Here is an 18,651-nt window from a genome sequence, read left to right on the forward strand (position 1 = left end):
GCTACTCCCTGCTTCTTACTAAATTGTCTAAAGAAAAGTATGGTACAGAGGTAGTGGATGTTGCACTGATGTCCTCATTTCTTCATCTGTCCCACAGTGTGCATTCTACTACCCATCCAAGGTACTTCATCTCCAGCACCTCTACTACGCTTAGAAAAGATGAGTGGGGATTACCACTCATTCTGCCTCACACAACAATCACATAACACACACACACATAACACACACACATAACACACATACGCACACACACACACACACACACACACACACACACACACACACACACACACACACACACACACACACACACACACACACGCACACCAGGTAGTCCTCTGTTGGCCAAGCCACTAACAAACATTGAGTTGTGGGCATTGCAGAGACACTCTTTCTGTGGTATCAGGATAGAATGAGAACACGTTTGTTAACAGATATATATTCTTTGCTCTCAAAATAACATAAGTCAGGGCACTCTTCTTTGTTAGATTCCTTAAGTTGTGAACAGCAAAAGTGTTTTAACTCTAAGGTTGTGAATGTGATAGTTATTTTCTGTAGTAAAACAAATCTCCCACTACCATACACACAGAGAATGTGACTGTAGTTCACTATAAAAATGAAGCATAACCTACACAATCCTATCATACAAAAAGCATCATTCAGGAGATGTGCAGTTTTTAATATTGCAGCCATACTTTCTTTTGCTACCATAATGGATCTGAGACACCATTGCTGTCAAATCACAGAGCATTACACCAGTCCTTCTGTAGAATACAAAGCTTGTACACGTCTCTACCAAGAAACTGAACATATTTTTATTATGTCTTTATAATTTCATGCTCTGAATGGATACAGTCAGTATTAAAATCAAGGGCCATAGCAAATTAACTATGAATCTGTGGTTTAATGAATACAATGATGCCATTTAAAAGACATATTAGGCTTTTAACAAGTATGCAGACATAATTATTAAACAAATGCAATTATTTTATAATATGCAGTACAGTTATACAAGGAAAAAGTAGTATACGTTACATAGGTCACCCATCTGGTGAATTATTGTAGGTATATGTGTGTGTCTCTACGAGGGTGTGTGTTGCAGAAGAGGGGATTTGCCAATAATGTGAAAACAAAAGCATTTTTTTTTTGCTTACCATCCCTGAACCACTGTGCCTGAGGCTTGAGTCGAGTAAGATCTGGTGTAACCAGTAACAAGCAGGAAAGAGTAAGCGTGTCTCCTTCAGTTCCAAAACTAACATCAAACTTTTCCAAAAACTGGACATCGATATGAGTGAAAACAATGTCTGGTAATGCAGGAACTAAATTAATAAAACAGAAGCAATGTTAGATGAAAACATCAATAAATAGTACAATGAATTATACTTCTAATTGAAATTTCATAACTTGTGCATGAGTTCTTATGACAGCGTGATATACCTGAATGACCTCTGGGAATAGGATAGACAGTTCCTGTCTGCCTTCCATAACATACAGTACACTAACACTATGACAGAAACTGAGTTTTAACTTATACAGTTTTGTTTTATTTCATAAAATGAAGACTAAACAACATACACTAGCAGCCAGTGCCAGGTGTACTATAATTTCTGAAGGCCAAATCTACCCACAGTTTCTAATGCACAGTGGAATGAACTAGTTTAAAATATGTAAGAAACAGCAAAAAATAGTTCTACCAGATGAAAAGCCATATCAAAAAGAAAAGAAAAGAAAAGAAATGAAATGGGGGAAAATGGTTGGTATTGAATTGATATTTTATTAGCCATCAAAAAATAAATCAAAGGCTTCATCAGATGGAACTGAACATTTTCATTACATTGTCAGCATTCATTAATTCAACCCCTCTGCTGAATTATACAAGTCCCTAACTGGCAGTTCTGATTGTGCCCCCTATGAGGATGTGTCAAGGGCAGTCACCCCTTCATACCACCCTCACCGCAGCTCTGTAAACACAAGTTATTTTAATTATCATTATTGTTTGTCCTACTACTTACCTAAAATTCTCCTCCTATACTGTTACTGCTGAACCTGCCTCTCTCATCTTTGTGCCTTTTCTATCATTGTTCTACTCCGATTTTCCACTTACAGTTTTCTTCCTTCCTTCCTGCTTACTTTCCTCTCAGCTCCCACTGTTGTTGTCCAACATCATTAAAAGTGTCATTTGTTAAGTATTATTTGCTGATTTCCTTGCATTTCTATATTAAACATTTAAGGCTCCCTACACTTTTTAAAATTTCTTTTACTTCTCATCTTGACCCTTTTTCATCATGCAATTCTGTATCATCCTCCTAAGACTAACAGTGTTGTCCCTACCTAAATTTGTCCTGATCCCCTATTATTTCTTACGGATTCATAGGTGCGTAGGTGATTACTAGGCTAACAACCCCATTGGGCTTTTATAAGCTTAGCCATGCATGCCAAATGTATCTTACAAGTTTTAATACCCTAGTGTTATTTTAATGGGTATATGTAGGCTTGGGTAAGAAAGGTTAAGACATATACCTGTCCCTTCAACAATCATCTTACATTTAGGTCCCAAGACTAGGTAATTCTGATGCTTTTTGCTTTGCATATGTACAATAGGTCCAAAAGAGTGGGATCAGAGGATGCTTTTTAGGCCAGTCATAGATCACCTCTCAGCAGTTTTAAGGAGACTGAGTAGAGGGATAGGTTAAAGAGGTGGTCTGTGTAAAACATGTTGTTTGTGCCCTGTATCCTTTTTGTGTGTGGATGCTTCAGTTGTTGCACTTACTGTTTTGAAGGTTTTGGCCAGGTCAAGATAGGTTATATGCATTGTTTTGCCCTTATCCATTACTTTGTTGAGATTCTTGAAGTCCACCAGGATGAGTAAGCATGACCTGTCCTTGATGAAACCAAACTGGGTTGGATCCGGTGTTCGAAGATTTCCTATGTCACTACTTATTATTTCCATGATCATTCATTTCATTGCTTTGAAACAAGACTAGTCAGACATATGGGTCTGTAGTTACGTGGGTCTATAGAAGCCCAACCCTTGTGTAGAGGGGTGTCAGTCTCAGTCCTTCATTTGCTTAGCAGAAAGCTTGTCTGGATGCTATGATTAAATGGTGATTGTTGTGGTCCTGACTGGTCATATTTCATGCTACTAAGAAGGCATACTGAGATATTGTTACTGCCCATTGATGCAGTTATTTTGGCCTAGGACAGTGCATTGAGAACCTGTTCCCTAGTGATATTTTTTGGAGTTATGGAAGTGGGTAGTTACTGAGGGGTGTCTGGGGGACATGGTAGTAAAATTGGGATAAATTTGTTTACCAGTACATTAGCTATATCTTCTGGCTAAGTACAGATGGATCCATTTACAATTAGTTCAGCACATTTTTGCATACTGCCTTTGATACTATGGGCTTGACTGAAGAATACCATGTCCGAATAACATGTTCTGGGAGGCAATTTATTTTACGTCAAATTTGGCATTGGTAGACTTGATATGCTGCACTTTCTAAATTTTGATTTTCTCATGTAACATAATTTTCTCTTTGTAGACCTCAGCTTAGACCCACAACCTGCTAGACAACTTTCAAAACTGACAAACTTCTCACTACGTCTGATTTCTCTCTCTTGTTTATTTAATTGTTATCAACCCAACTTGCCACTTTGCCACTTTCCAGTATCTGGTCCAGAATAAGACAAGTGTGTGTGTATATATATATATATATATATATATATATATATATATATATATATATATATATATATATATATATATTTACACACACACACACACACACATATATGTAGATATATATATATATATATATATATATACATCTATATATCTATATATATATATATATATATATATACTTTCAATGAACGAAAGCACGATCCGTCAAATCACACTTACCAGCTCACTTTCCACGAAAATGTCTTTTAAATGAAACAATGAACTGCAGAATTCCTTTCCCAGGGAAAGGAACCATTGGACCACCATGGTGAACTTTGCCTTCTCCCTGTGTAGTGCGATCTCGGAGTTGGTATATTTAAGTGGAGGTGGGGGGTGTTGAAGCTCCGTGTCTTTCCATTGTGTTTTGTTTGCATGATGGTCCAGTAGTTCCTTTCCCTGGAAAAGGAATCTGGCAGTTTGTTATTTCATTTAAAAGATGTTTCAGTGGATAGTGAGCGGGTAAGTGAGATTTGATGAATTGTATTTTCGTTCATTGAAAGTAGATCCATGTATATATATATATATATATATATATATATATATATATATATATATATATATATATATATATACATACACACACACACACACACACATATATATATATATTTATGGGTCCCCTTCACATAGTCGACATTTCATAAAGTCGAAGACCAGATGGCCGAGACCATATGATCGACTTTTGAAATGTCAACCATGCAGAATGGGCATCTCCGTACCATGCGGAATGGAAATATTTCCATCTTCTGCACTGTAGTGCGATCTTGGAGTTGGTATACTTAAGTTCCAGGTCCAGGGGTGTGGTGCCCCCCTGCTAACAATGTGAAAGTAAGTGATTGTTGTGCTTTTTTACATGATCGAAATTTCAAAAGTCGATCATATGGTCTCAACCATATGGTCTTTGACTTTATGAATTGTTGACCATGTAAAGTAGATCCATATATACATATATATGTATGTGTGTGTGTGTGTGTGTGTGTGTGTGTGTGTGTGTGTGTGTGTGTGTGTGTGTGTGTGTGTGTGTGTGTGTGTGTGTGTGTGTATGTGTGTATGTATGTGTATATAGCTTTACTATTGACTGAACAGTATTTCACTGAAAATTACATTTTTCAAATAATTTGGCTGCAGACTAATTGACTGAAATCTCACTTGACTAAAACCCAATTGACTGGAAAGCAATTGACTGAAAAAACATTTCACTAAATAAATCGTTGAAAATATTCACTGTAGGAAAATACAACACAAGCCAGTGTTTTTCAGGGTGGGGGTAAGCCTCGCTGCATCTCCCATGTGGGGGCTTTGCCCTCTACCTCTCTTAATTATATATAATAACTCCACGGTTGCACAACCACTTTAGAAAAGAAAAAGAAAAAAATACACAATGACTCAATTCTTGAGCATTTGTACTTTTGTATTTTGTATACTGTAATTTTTCTTTACCTTGTGTTTTACTTGTATTCTGCTTTTTACTGCATATTAAAACTTGAAAAGAAACCACAGCTTGAGTATTTTGAATACTGTGATTTGTTTTCTTTACCTTGTGTTTTACTTGTATTCTGCTTTTAACTGCATATTAAAACTTGAAAGGAGACCACAGCTCTGCCTTTTGTGAGTCAGGCCAACATGAGAACAGATCTATTAAGGACTAACACATAAGATAGAAAAGGTCATTTAAGGTTAATCATCTGTGAACTGGGGGGTGGAGCTATGAACTAAATCATCTATTTAATGGGTAAAATAAAACATTTCAGAGCTTTACTAGAAAGGCTCTCACAGACTATGCTACACTTTGCTGTGAGGGAAAGGTTGGTTTGCTTTTTATTTGCTGTATTTTGTATTACTTTATTGCTTTTTTCTATTTTTAATACTGTGATTTGTCATCTTTACCTTGTGTTTTAATTGTATTCTGCTTTAAAACTGCATATTAAAACTTGAAAAGAGACATCTCTGCCTCTTGTGAGTCAGGCAGAAATCAGAACAGATCAATTAAGGACTCACATAAGATAGAACAGGTCAGTTAAGGTTAATCATCTGTGAACTGAGGGGGTGGAACTAGGAACTAAACCTTCTATTTAAGGGGTAAAATAAAACATTTCAGAGATTTACTAGAAAGGCTCCCAGACTCTGCTACATTTTGCTGTGAGGGAAAGGTTAGTTTGCTTTTTTTGTTGCATTTTGTATTACTTTATTGCCTTTTTCTATTTTGAATACTGTGGTTTGTTTTCTTTACCTTGTGTTTTATTTGTATTCTGCTTTTGACTGCATATTAAACCTTGAAAAGAGACCACAGCTCTGTCTCTTGTGAGTCAGGCAGAAATCAGAACAGATCAATTAAGGACTCGCGCAAGATAGAACAGGTCAATTAAGGTTAATCATCTGTGAACTGAGGGGGTGGAGCTATGAACTAAACCTTCTATTTAAAGGGTAAAATAAAACATTTCAGAGCTTTACTAGAAAGGCTTGTGCAGACTATGCTACACTTTGCTGTGAGGGAAAGGTTGATTTGCTTTTTATTTGCTGTATTTTGTATTACTTTATTGCTTTTTTCTAGTTTGAATACTGTGATTTGTTGTCTTTACCTTGTGTTTTACTTGTATTCTGCTTTAAAACTGCATATTAAAACTTGAAAAGAGACACAGCTCTGCCTCTTGTGTGTTAGGCAGAAATCAGAACAGATCAAGTAAGGACTCGCGCAAGATGGAACAGGTCAGTTAAGGCTAATTGCCTGTGAACTGAGTGGGTGGAACTAGGAACTAGACCTTCTATTTAAGGGGTAAAATAAAACATTTCAGAGCTTTACTAGAAAGGCTTACCCAGACTCTGCTACACTTTGCTGTGAGGGAAAGGTTAATTTTCTTTTTATTTGTTGTATTTTGCATTACTTTATTGCTTTTTTCTATTTTGAATATTGTGATTTTTTTTTTCTTTACCTTCTGTTTTACTTGTATTCTGCTTTTAAATGCATATTAAATCTTGAAAAGTGACCACGGCTCTCTCTCTTGTGAGTCCGGTAGACATTTTTCCCCACCCTCCCACCTTGTAACTGTTGTTTTCTTAAACCCCACTGTCTTTCTAGTTGCCTGCCCTTATGTTAATTCGACCATATATCTCATTTCCTCTCTGCTTTTACTGGCTTGTGTGAGTAAGCGCAACATTATGATGTTGTAAAATCACTCCCCTTCAACTACTTAAAAGTATTGGCCATCCTACTGTATTCCATAGTACCAGATTACAAAAGTGACCACCTCCTTTCAATCTATCTTGCTGTTTTAAAAATAGTGACTCTCCGCTATAACTTAACTTTTTAGACAGGTAAAACTTAAGTTACCTACTTTCACATCTAACTCCTCTAGTGCACACTGCAATGTTTAGGATAAACCATTTTTTTCATCTTACCTTTAAGCAGCCCTGTGACTAGCACTTGATCAAAAACCTGCTGGAAAGCACTAGGAAGCCTTAAACTGATACAAGCACTCAACTCTACTTGTTAATATGGAGAAATTAATCATAGGCACTAAACAGCCTATAATTGCAAAGTACCTTGCTAAGGTAAGGAAAAACAGCTCTTGTACTTTACAAAAAAGCACCAAACCAGACATGTCCAAGGGTCAGCTTCCAGTGATTTATCCTGTCCACCTGGTGAATCTGGGCATACTGCAGCAATGCAGCAATTGCCTTATGTACACTGATAACCCTCTCCTCCTACCACCCATCACTACAACCTGTGAGAGATGCACTTACATAGACAAACCAGAAGCAAAGCTCTCTCCACCCAGGATTGTGCTAAACAGTCAAGAGGAGAAGGTTATCACCTGCACTACACCTCAAGCAACACATAGCCCTTTTAAATGACCATCACCAACACTCTCACATAGCAACACTAAAACCTCATATGTGGAGGCCCTTAACAGTAACCTGCCCAAGCAACAAGGACCTCTGAAGCTGAGACACAAACTCCAATCACAACCAAAGTGTCACATAGCTTACAACACCAGTGCGCCACCCAACAACAGCCCCTAAGGCAAGACAATGTACCCAACACTTTAGTCATAGGTGACTCTGTAATCAGGCACACTGATGTCCCTCTCACCAGGCTGAACAAGGAGAAAATTACAGTCAGCTGCCTGTCGGGTTCCAGGATCTGCCACATAATGCATGCATTCAAGTCACTCCACAACAAGTACAAATATGACTCTGTCATTGTCCATGTTGGAGTGAATGACTTGAGACGTACCTCCCTAGACTACATGAAAAGAGACATGGAAGAGCTCTCGGATCATGTGGCACAGGCAGATATGACCCTAGATCTGAGTAGCATCCTGCCTTCACCCAGAATGATACCACAGTATAAGGACAAAAAATGACTGACTTCAATAATTAGCTAAGCTTCTGGTGTCATTCACTGGGGATCCAGTATCTGTCTGCCTGGGACAACATGATAGACAGACCACAATGCTTTGCCAGAGATGGTCTGCACCTGCTGCCCCTGGGATTCAAGTTACTGGCTAAAGCTCTTGCCACCCCTATAGTGCCATTTTTAGGCAAAGTTCAAAGGACAAAACCACCACCATAACAGGTACAAGCATGCAAAATCTGAAGGTAATGCTACTCAATGCTAGAAGTCTAAACCTCAAAATGCACTCTCTCAAGGCACTCTTAAAAACGGAGAACACTGATATCTTTGCAGTGACTGAGACCTGGTTCAAGGCTCCAGAGAGCACCCCTGCAATACCAGGCTACAACTCTTACCACACTTTCCGGCCACCAAACCAGGACCGAAACAGTAAAGGTGGAGGAGTGTCCATATATATCAAGGATATTCACACCACCAGGCTAGTTGCCCAACACAATGCATCTGAAATTCTCCAGGTGCAACTATTTATTTTTATTTTATTTTTTATTTAACATTTGTTAACCGAGAAAGTCTGACTTGGAATGAAGCCAATTTTCATCAGAAGCCCGGGGAGAAAGGCTCCAGATGTATGTCTTTGTAATGTGGGAGGAAACCAGAACACCTGGAGGAAACCCACACGAATGCATGGAGGACATGCAGACTCTACGCAGAAGGCACCCCAGCTGAGAATCGAACTGGAGAACCTCTTGCTGTGAGGTGACAGCACTACCACTGCACCACTGCACCATCCCTGCACAGCACAACACTAGGTAAGACTGCAATCCAAATTGTAGCTTGCTACAGACCCCCATCATGCCCCAAGATTCTCACTACACCTTTCTAAACATAGTGGAAAATATTAAGATAGAACCTATTACTATTACCTAATACTGGGTGATTTCAACTACCCTGACATTAACTGTGAAAACTACTCATGTACCAACACCTTTGCCTAAAGGTTCTTGGAATTCATAAATTCCAGTGCCCTGGATCAACTAATCCATAGTCCCACCAGGGTTCCAATATCGTAGACTTGGTCATTACCAACAAGGGAAATTGATGCTCCAAACCTATGGTCACCCCCTCGTTGGTCAGGTCTGACCATAAGCTAATCACCCTTGAAATCCACATCCCTCCCCCACCCTCCCAGTAAGGAAACCTCCGTAAAAAAACTTATCCAAAGCCAACTTCATGCTACTCAAGTCAGAAGTGTCAAACTTCATGACACCCATGCAGATGGGAGCTGAAAGTTTGACTGCTGAATCCTACACTAAGGCACTGTACGAGCACATCCACTCATGCATGAATCATGCCATCCCAAATAGAACCAAGACCCTCTCCTCCAAAAAAAGGAAGACGATCTGGTGGTCCCCTGCCATAAACAAACTTTACAACAAAAGGAAGAAACTGTTGCAGGAAATAGGAAAATCCCAGGATGCAAAAAACTCCCTTACCAGCCTCAGTAAAAAGCTGAGATCCCTTATAAAATCCTCCAAAGGTAGGTACGAAAATAAAATTGAAAAGATTCCAAAGACAACCACAAGGCATTCTATAGCTATTTCAAGAATCTAAATGGCAGTGCTCATATCTGCTCTGAGCTACAACAGAAAGGCATTAAATATACTGATCTCAAGGATATTGCCAATATACTGGCAGATCGATTCAGTGCTAACTTCATCACCCTCACTCCCTAAAGGGGCCATTTTAGTACTGAATGATTGCCAAATTCTGGTAATTATGGCCACACAGGTAAAAACCACACTCTCCAAAGCTAAGAATACAGCATCCATGGGACCAGACTACATCCTGGGCTGTGATCTACATGAACTACAAAATGAACTGGCACCTCACCTATGTGTCATGTTTAATCATCACCTCAGGCTTCTTGCCCACTGAGTGGCTCACAGCTACAGTTATTCCACTCCACAAGGGGGGCTCCACCTTGGATCCTGGGAACCACCGCCCCGTCAGTCTGATGAGACTGATCTGCAAGGCCATGGAATGTATTATCATAGAACTTATAAACAAAGACATTAGCAACCTGCAAACACTGGACCCCACCCAGTATGGGTTTGTAAAGGGCTGATCTTGTCTCCTGAACCTGACTGACTTCTTTGAATCAGTCTCCAGAGCTGTGGACGATGGTAAGGTTGTCCACACAGCCTATCTGGACCTTGCCAAGGCCTTCCATACCATTCCCAACTATATAATCATAGATAAACTTACTAAGCTGGGCATTAATCCCTACATCACTCGATGGGTTGCCAACTGGCTTACTGACAGAACCCACACTGTAAAAGTAGCAGACTCCAAATCCAGCTCCAGAGAATTGACAAGTGGAGTACTTCAGGATTCAGTCCTGGGACCGCTCTGGTTTGGCATCTACTTCTCTGAAGTACAGGCCAACACTAATTGACACTGGCTAACAAAGTTTGCAGATGACTGCAAACTGGGAACCATTACTGAATCCCTAAATGATGTGGATATTCTACAAAAGGGCCTTACAGAAACAGATGCTTGGTGCCAGAGCTATGGGCTCAAACTCAATGCCAAGAAATGTATAGTTATCCCCTTTGGGAAAAAAACATGTACCTATGAATTACCACATAGGTGGTAGTACACTAAACACCGAAAGTGTGATAAGAGACTTAGGGACACAGGTGGACACTGGTCTCATCTTCGATAATCACATTGGCACAACAGTCAGGAAATCCTTCTATGTGGCATACCTCATCGCTAAGGGTTTTTCATCCAGAAAAAAAGGAGGTCATTGTCCCACTGTACTCATCCCTCATTAGACCCATTATAGAATACAATGCCCCATTTGGTATGTACCTCTCAAGACATCTGCAATAACTGGAAAGGCCACAGAAATTCCTCACTAAAAGAATCACAGGCCTAAAGCAGATGCCCTATGCTGACCGTCTAAAAAAAACTGCAGCTATACTCTGTCATGTATCGTCTACTCAGAGGCGATCTCTGCTTAACATTCAAGGCCATGTCAAACCTTGAGCTGTTGGACATGCTACACTTAAAGAAATCCCAATCTCTCAGAGCCACACGCTCCAGGGATCTAACCTTTGTCATCACAATGAAAAAATCATGCTGGAGGGTAGGTTTTTGACCCAGAGACTCCCCAGACTCTGGAATAGACTGCCCATACATGTCAAGCAGAGCGCCTCCTTGGCCCTCTTCAAAAAGAACCTTGACGATTGGATGGGAGATAGGAAATTCACCCCAGGGATCACATCAGTCACCCTGCTAGACAGGAGTCCAGGGAAGTAAATACTGTGGGAAGAAATAGCCAGGGAATTGTTATGGCTAGGCTTGTATAGGCCCTAGGGCCGATAACCTATTACCAACCTATTAACCTATATACAATTAAAATTGGTGCAGGGGGCAGAATTTTTTGTTGTATTTTCTTATGTTGAATATTTTCAATGAGTTGCGATTCAGTGGAATGGGCTTCAGTCAAATGGGGTTTCAGTCAATTGCTTTTCAATCAGATGTGCTTTCAGTCAGTTAGTTTTTAATTCAAATTCTTTCAAAACTGTCATTTTCAGGTAAGTGCTATTCAATCAAATTATAGTATATATATATATATATATATATATATATATATATATATATATATATATATATATATACATACATATATATATATATATATATATACACACACACAAAACTATTTTTGTTACCCTTGCTGTCAATGTTCCTCTGTCAGATCCACTTCCTTCTACATGTTGTATTCTGTAATTGCAAGCTTCCAATACTATTTATAACCTGAATTACCTTAAATCTATTCCAGTTATCTTCACATCTATATTTTCTCCATCCTGTACTGGTGTTAAAAGAAAGGTAATCAAGAAAGGTAATCATTTAAAATGTCAGTATCTACTAGCACAAGTCCGAAGTCCTCACAAATTCATCCCTGAGCTGGCTCCCATGTCTCTTATAGACAGAGGCCAACAGTAAACATCAGAGCCGGATCAAGGTCAAATAGGTCCCTAGGCAGGGTAATGGATAAGGCCCCCCAAACACAGCCACCCCACTCCCAGTGTCCCATTACTTAGATATTTCTCCCCAGTTACCATAAGCACAGTTCATATGTCTATGCGTGCATACTGTTTTCTGCTTTCTCCCCAGTTACCATAAGCACAGTTCATATGTCTATGCGTGCATACTGTTTTCTGCTTTACTTCTACAGTGATTACAGACATTTGGATTTAATTTAAAACTTTTATCTCAAATTTTATAGCACAATAGCACAAACGCTGATAGAAATTTACTAAATAAAACAATACAGTTTCACAATGAAAACAGACTTTACAATAAACCGTCTTTGCCTTTGAAATTCACATGCATTGAAACCCACATTCAAAGAAAATGCATCTGGCCAGTGGTGGATTAAGTTTACCTTTGGACTGTTTTCAAATCTTAGGCCCCTAGCACACATTTTTAAGACCATGCAAACATGCAAGAGATATTTGATTTGCCTTCCTGAGTGTATTAAATTATATCCCTTGTATAACACAGCACCACTTGTTAGAGCATGTTTTAAATTTATAGTTTTGAACATTTTCCCAGTAATTAATGAAATAAAACATATGAACAAGTAATGACTAAACCACTGAATTCAGAACATTTCAACCATACCACTCAGACTCCTCTCATTACAATCTACCAATATCTGTCAATATGCCCAACCTCTGCAGAAGTTAAAGTCATCTGAATAATTCCACAGTCAAGAGATCTGTAACTATCAATTTGCTGATACACAAAGAGATCTGTAACTAATGAAGAGGTTGCTGCTAGCAAACAACTTTATATTTCAGTGTTTTATCTACAAATTCAGTGCCTGCTGCCCTTGAAGAATAATGTCTATCTTACATTAAACATAAAATTGTAAGCTGGTAATATTGCAACAGGAAATGGATGTCAAACTGATAACACATCCATAGTTACTAGACATTTCATCCAAAGGAGGACATACTCAGGTACTCAGGCTATGGCACCTTACCCCTCTTAAGTACAACATAGTATCAACCATCTTCTACATGCTGTGGGAGTAGAACCCACAGCCCTTTGCATCAAAAACAAGTACACTACCTGTTCTGGTACTAGCAATGCTTGTCAACTATATAGCACAATAGTGATTATATTTGCTAAACAAAACACTTCATAGTTTTATAGGTTCATAGGATATTACTAGGCTATTGATCCAAAGGTCTTTACAAGCCTAGCCTTTAAATCACAATATAATACTAGATGAGAGATATTGTCTATGTGCATTGTAAACAGTCTTAGCATGAGCAACAGTAAACTGCTCTTCTCTTGAGGATCAAAATTCCTTGAAAATGCACTTGAAACTCAGTTCCTTGAAAAATGCACCTGAAAGTTAGTTCTTTGAAAAATGCTGCTTGGTAGTTGGAGTAGAGAAATCAGGCTATTGTTTCCTATAACTAAGGTACATGTTTGAGGCTGAGTAAGTTACTAACCGCCTGCTATCCCTAACCAGGGCATTTCATTCTCATGTACACTATCAGTCAACTTCTTAGTGCAAGAAATCAGGACAAAGCTTAAAATAGATACAGATGTTAAATATTGCTCTCATGAACTTAGAAAGTTGCTAGAATAACAGGATTTGTGATTGTGCATTTTTCTGAAGGATATGCAGTCTGAAACTTAAATATATGTCATTATTTAGTAACTTCAGTCCTCAATGATTTTCCAGAAAATCACAAATGTTATAAGGAACAACTGAAAAATATGGGGTAAATATCTGGACATTCTGCAAAAATCTGGACAATTGAGAGGTATGATACCTACCTCTTTCACACACACACACACACACACACACACACACACACACACATCTACCCACACACACACACACACACACACACACACACACACACACACACACACACACACACACACACACACACCACACACAACTCTACTTATCTACCACTTTTACACATACACACACCTGCCTCTTACTTGTCCATCCATAATCCGCAATCCAAACATTTTCCTGTCTTCAAATTCTCCAAGCATGGAAGACAAAGAAGTAAACATGTCACAAAGACACAAGGCTTGTGTGAAGTGACATAAAGGGCTTCTTAAAGAAGAATGTCCTTTAAAAAATATGTACTTTTTTGTTTTTTTAACTTAAAAAAAAATTAAGCCACCGGACAGTGAGCTTTGTCCCAGTAATTGGGCCCCCCCTCCCAGCCAGTGGGTGTTAGATGACTGCCTTGGTCACCTAGTATTGGATCGGGTTCTGGTAAACATTTCCTAACTAATATGGCATAGGTAATCATAAATATGGAAAGCGGCCAACAGTAAGCATTTCCTAACTAGTACACTCCCCACATAACTTTTTAGCAAACTCCTGACTTATGCCTCCTGATTAACATACCCCTCTTAACAAACACACTCCCATAATAAGAAGCACATGTTACCAGGGGATGCAATTGGATTGAGATGTGTAGCTAGGCTTATGAAGGTCATGGTGATTGTTAGTTTAATATATACATATGAACCTATGAACACTGTGACAGAATGGCCAAAAAATGAACTTTACGTACACTAAGTCCAAGTTGGCCATTTCTCAGAATTTTCTCTGAGGTATGTTATTTTTCAGGGTTTGTATGTTCAGATGGTGAGAGGGCTTGCCCCTTATAAAAAAGATGTTTAAAGGAGAAAAGTGACATTCAAGATCCACTCTTCTCCTGCATTTCAAATCCTTTTTCTCATTGTTCCAGAAATTGTCATTTTGACTGCTGACATTTTAATAGGGACCACAAAAGAAATCCTTGATGAAGCACTGTCCATCTTTATTTTTTCATATGTGGTACAGATTCTCTACCTGCTAAGTCATCTGAAACATAAGCAGACGATCCACCTTCCATGCCCTCGCTTCTCCTTCATTACTACATCTGTCTACAAAGCAAGACAGCTGCTCTACTCCACTTCCCCACATCTTTGGTTGCCAGTCTATAAAATGGATTGCTTGTAGTTTTCCTGTATCCTGATGTTTAGTTTTATATACAGAAGTAGCCAAGTTGTTCCCTGTTGATCCAGTTTTATAATTTTTCTTTTTTTTTGATTGATTTCTCACATTGTTATACATTGTGTTATGACTGTAATCTCTATTACCATGTCCTCACTCCCTTATGCAGCTTATCTTCTTACCTTTCAGCCCACACAGAAAACCCCTGCACCTTATCCTGAGTAAGATAGGATCCCCTCTCCACCACCACTGGGTGGCTTAACCATTTGCACTGAGACTCCAGATGACATGGATTAGTGGAACAACTCTTGAGTTCCTCACTCTCATATACTTGTTCTTCCTTTCTGTCTTAGTACACATTTATCTGATCTGTCTCAGTCACAGATTATACCTCCTGTAAGCGGTGCAGGCTGTTACTTCCTACCCTTTTAACTGTCTGATTTAACAGCTCAGATTTCCTATATATTTCGATCCTAAAACTCACATCTCAACTTGTCTCATACTCCTGGTTAAGTTAACTTCTCGTTTCCTCATTATTATCTTGTCCTACCTAAACCATGACTTGCATTAGTTCTTTCCATCAACTTTTTCTTTATTATGGTTAAATCATGCTCTCTCCATCAGCTTAATTTTTGCCCTTGTTTTTGTTTACAGATTTTTTTTTACTTGGTTTGATCTTCCTTCTCTGTCTTGTACAGATTTTTTACATGAACTGATATTCACAGTCAGACCATGGTGCCACTGCCTCATTTAAATACTGCTCATAGATCCTCTTTCTACTCTTTTTAACCGTGACTATTCCCCTCTTCAAACCCCCTTTTCTGTCCCCATTTTCTCACTGCAGTCATTACAATATTAAATAATTATAGTCTCTCTTTTCACTGCCTTTTCTACTCCCACCTATTCCCTTTTCCTTTATAATCTACAGCATTAGATTACTTACCATTTATCTCATGTTCCCATTCTTTCCCTTACAGCTATCCATGTTCTATCTTCAAAATCAAACCCTTTGAGTGGCTGCTAAGTCACTAAACTATGGAACAAGTTACCCTTCCTGTAACTAGATCCAGCTCTATGTCCCTTACCACCCACCACTGTTCTCTTACCATAGTGTATCCTAGATTTCTTTCCTGCCTGGCTATATTCCTCCTTCAAACACACATGGATGTATAGGCTCCCTCCCCACACATAAATTTGCATCTGTTTTATTTCTACAACCTTCCTATGTTTACCCATTCTGTTTAAACACATTATATTCACATATTCACATAGAAGGATGGGTGGCACAGTGGTGCAGTGGGTAGCATTGTTGCCTCATAGCAACAGGTTCCCTGGTATGATTCTCAGCAGCAGTGCTCTCTGTGTTGGGTCTGCATGTCTTCTCTGTGTCTGTGTAGGTTTCCTCCCACATTCCAAAGACATGTAGCATGTGAAATGGACTCATTAAGTTGGCCAGAAAGTATGAGTGTACATGGAATGGAAGAAGAGCTATGGCAATGCTAGCCACCTGGTGGTGCAAGCAGTGTCTCTAAATGATTGCCACAATTGATAGGACACCTCAAGCCTATGTGCAAAAATGGGAGAACGTGGCTGTTGATGGATGGATTCATATGTCCCCTGTTATTCTGTCTCATTATCACTTAGTCACTTGCCATAGACCTGCCCGCAGTAAAAGGAAAATATCCATCTTCCACTTAAAATAATGTAGCTGTTTATGGGATCATATTACCCTTCACAAATTTATCTTAACACAACTGTGACACTCCCTACCTTCTAACTGATTACCTCAACTAATTCCATTGCAGTCCTTAAGCCTTTCTTTTTGTGATCTTCCTGTTCCTTAACTTCATTCCCAAGTTTCTATCTCAGATTCTTACAACTACCAGGTTATCTGCTCTATCCCTCCACTCTCTCAGCATATATGCCCACAGAACCCTTAGAATCATTCTTACCTTGGTCGAGATCTTCCCCTTCTCTCTTTTTCTTCACCCCACTCAATCATTTTTCTCACACTACCTCTGCAGTTAGGGAGGACATTTCTGATCTCTGTGTTGATCTTTCTTTGATGCCAGATGGGTTCCCTTCTTTGGTGCTAGCCTTGGAAAGGCCTTTGTGCACTGTTACTTCATTCACATGTAGTGTCTGCTCCTCCTTTTCTCCATCTTCTTATATTTATCATACCTCTCTATCTGCCTTCCATATTTCCTCTTACTGTCTGCATATCTTCTAGTGGCCTTCTTCCCCTGACCCTCTTCAGTGTTTTCATTGGCATATTTTACCTACTGGTTTGAAATTAGCTAGTTTTTTATTTGCTGAAGTTTAGACAGCAGAGGGAATCTGAGTGTTACTGCATAATGGAATGTGGCATTTTCTTCTTGCTGGAATCTCCCTTTTCAAGTATCCTGTAATTCTTGGCCTTATGTCTGCAAGAAAACTGCCCTGTGCAAAAGAAGTCAAAATCCCAAGATACAGTCCATTTCTATAACTATCCATTGAACTCTCTAAAAGAAAATTAGCTTTCACCCTTGCCTTGCACATCTCTATGCATAGCTAGCTAGCGCTAACTCCCCTCATCAATTTCAAACAATCTCAGTGCACCTCTATGTATTGTTTTGTAGAAAAATAACCTGTCCTTCAATGAACAATGGCATCCATTATGTGCTAATCTAGCTACTCAGACAGTCCTGTGGATTTGCTTATTTACTTTATTGCCATTATACCAAATACACAACTGACCTCTCCATTCAGTGCCACCAGTAATTTAGCCTTACAAACAGCTGAGTCTCCTATGTGAAAATGTGTGCCTCTCCACTGAAATCATGTAGTATTATCATGCAGTGTTTATATTCTGCTGAGGTTCTCCATAGTGTACTCAGACTCTGCTACTGCAGGGAAGGACCTGTGTGTACCAGCACAGCATATCATATTTCAAGACGTATATTTGGGGGGATGTATATCTGTTTCTTTAGGATCATCTTTCAACTAGCCATTATTTTTGGTGCCCACTTGGGAGTTACCTTACAGATCCTAGGGTATATGAAACAGTTTTGTAATTTTGTGCTGTCTTCACATCAAGATGAGCTACATTCCTGCCCTAATACCAGAGAATAAAATCCAGCTACCTCCAGGGCATCTCTCTAGGTTCCTGATCCACTACTATAGCACATTATTATTTATTTATTTATTTGCAATTTGATTACCGGGGAAGTCCACTGGGCCGAATTGACCCATTTTCAGTGGAGGCCCGGGGAGAAAAGCTCCAAGATGCATTATACAATTTAGATAAAACTGATAGTTAATATTAAAGATATTATGTAGAATAGTTACTCATAAATGCATTAAATATCATGCATAGTTAACAAATTCATTAAATTTGAAGGTAGGGATCATACAGTTTCATTTGAGGAAAACAGATATGGATTAGGTGTGGAAACAGTTTACATACAAACCTTTTAAGAAAATGTAAATACGCTTTACATACACACATCAACAGTAGAATGCTATTTACAATAT

The 18,651-nt window shown here is 38.9% G+C and overlaps 1 protein-coding gene across 1 annotated transcript in view; it reads right to left on the reverse strand.

Annotated features, from left to right (window-relative positions):
* The window catches only part of MYOM2 (myomesin 2), a 688,720-nt gene that overhangs the window by 464,091 nt on the left and 205,978 nt on the right, over nucleotides 1–18,651 (reverse strand). The window contains exon 9 of the mRNA XM_044061901.1: nucleotides 1,155–1,319. Coding sequence (XP_043917836.1) covers nucleotides 1,155–1,319 — 165 coding nt within the window. The remainder of the gene's footprint in view (nucleotides 1–1,154; nucleotides 1,320–18,651) is intronic.

This window comes from Protopterus annectens, chromosome 2.part0 (genome assembly GCF_019279795.1).
Source record: "Protopterus annectens isolate FY-2018-M chromosome 2.part0, PAN1.0, whole genome shotgun sequence".
NCBI lineage: Eukaryota > Metazoa > Chordata > Ceratodontiformes > Protopteridae > Protopterus > Protopterus annectens.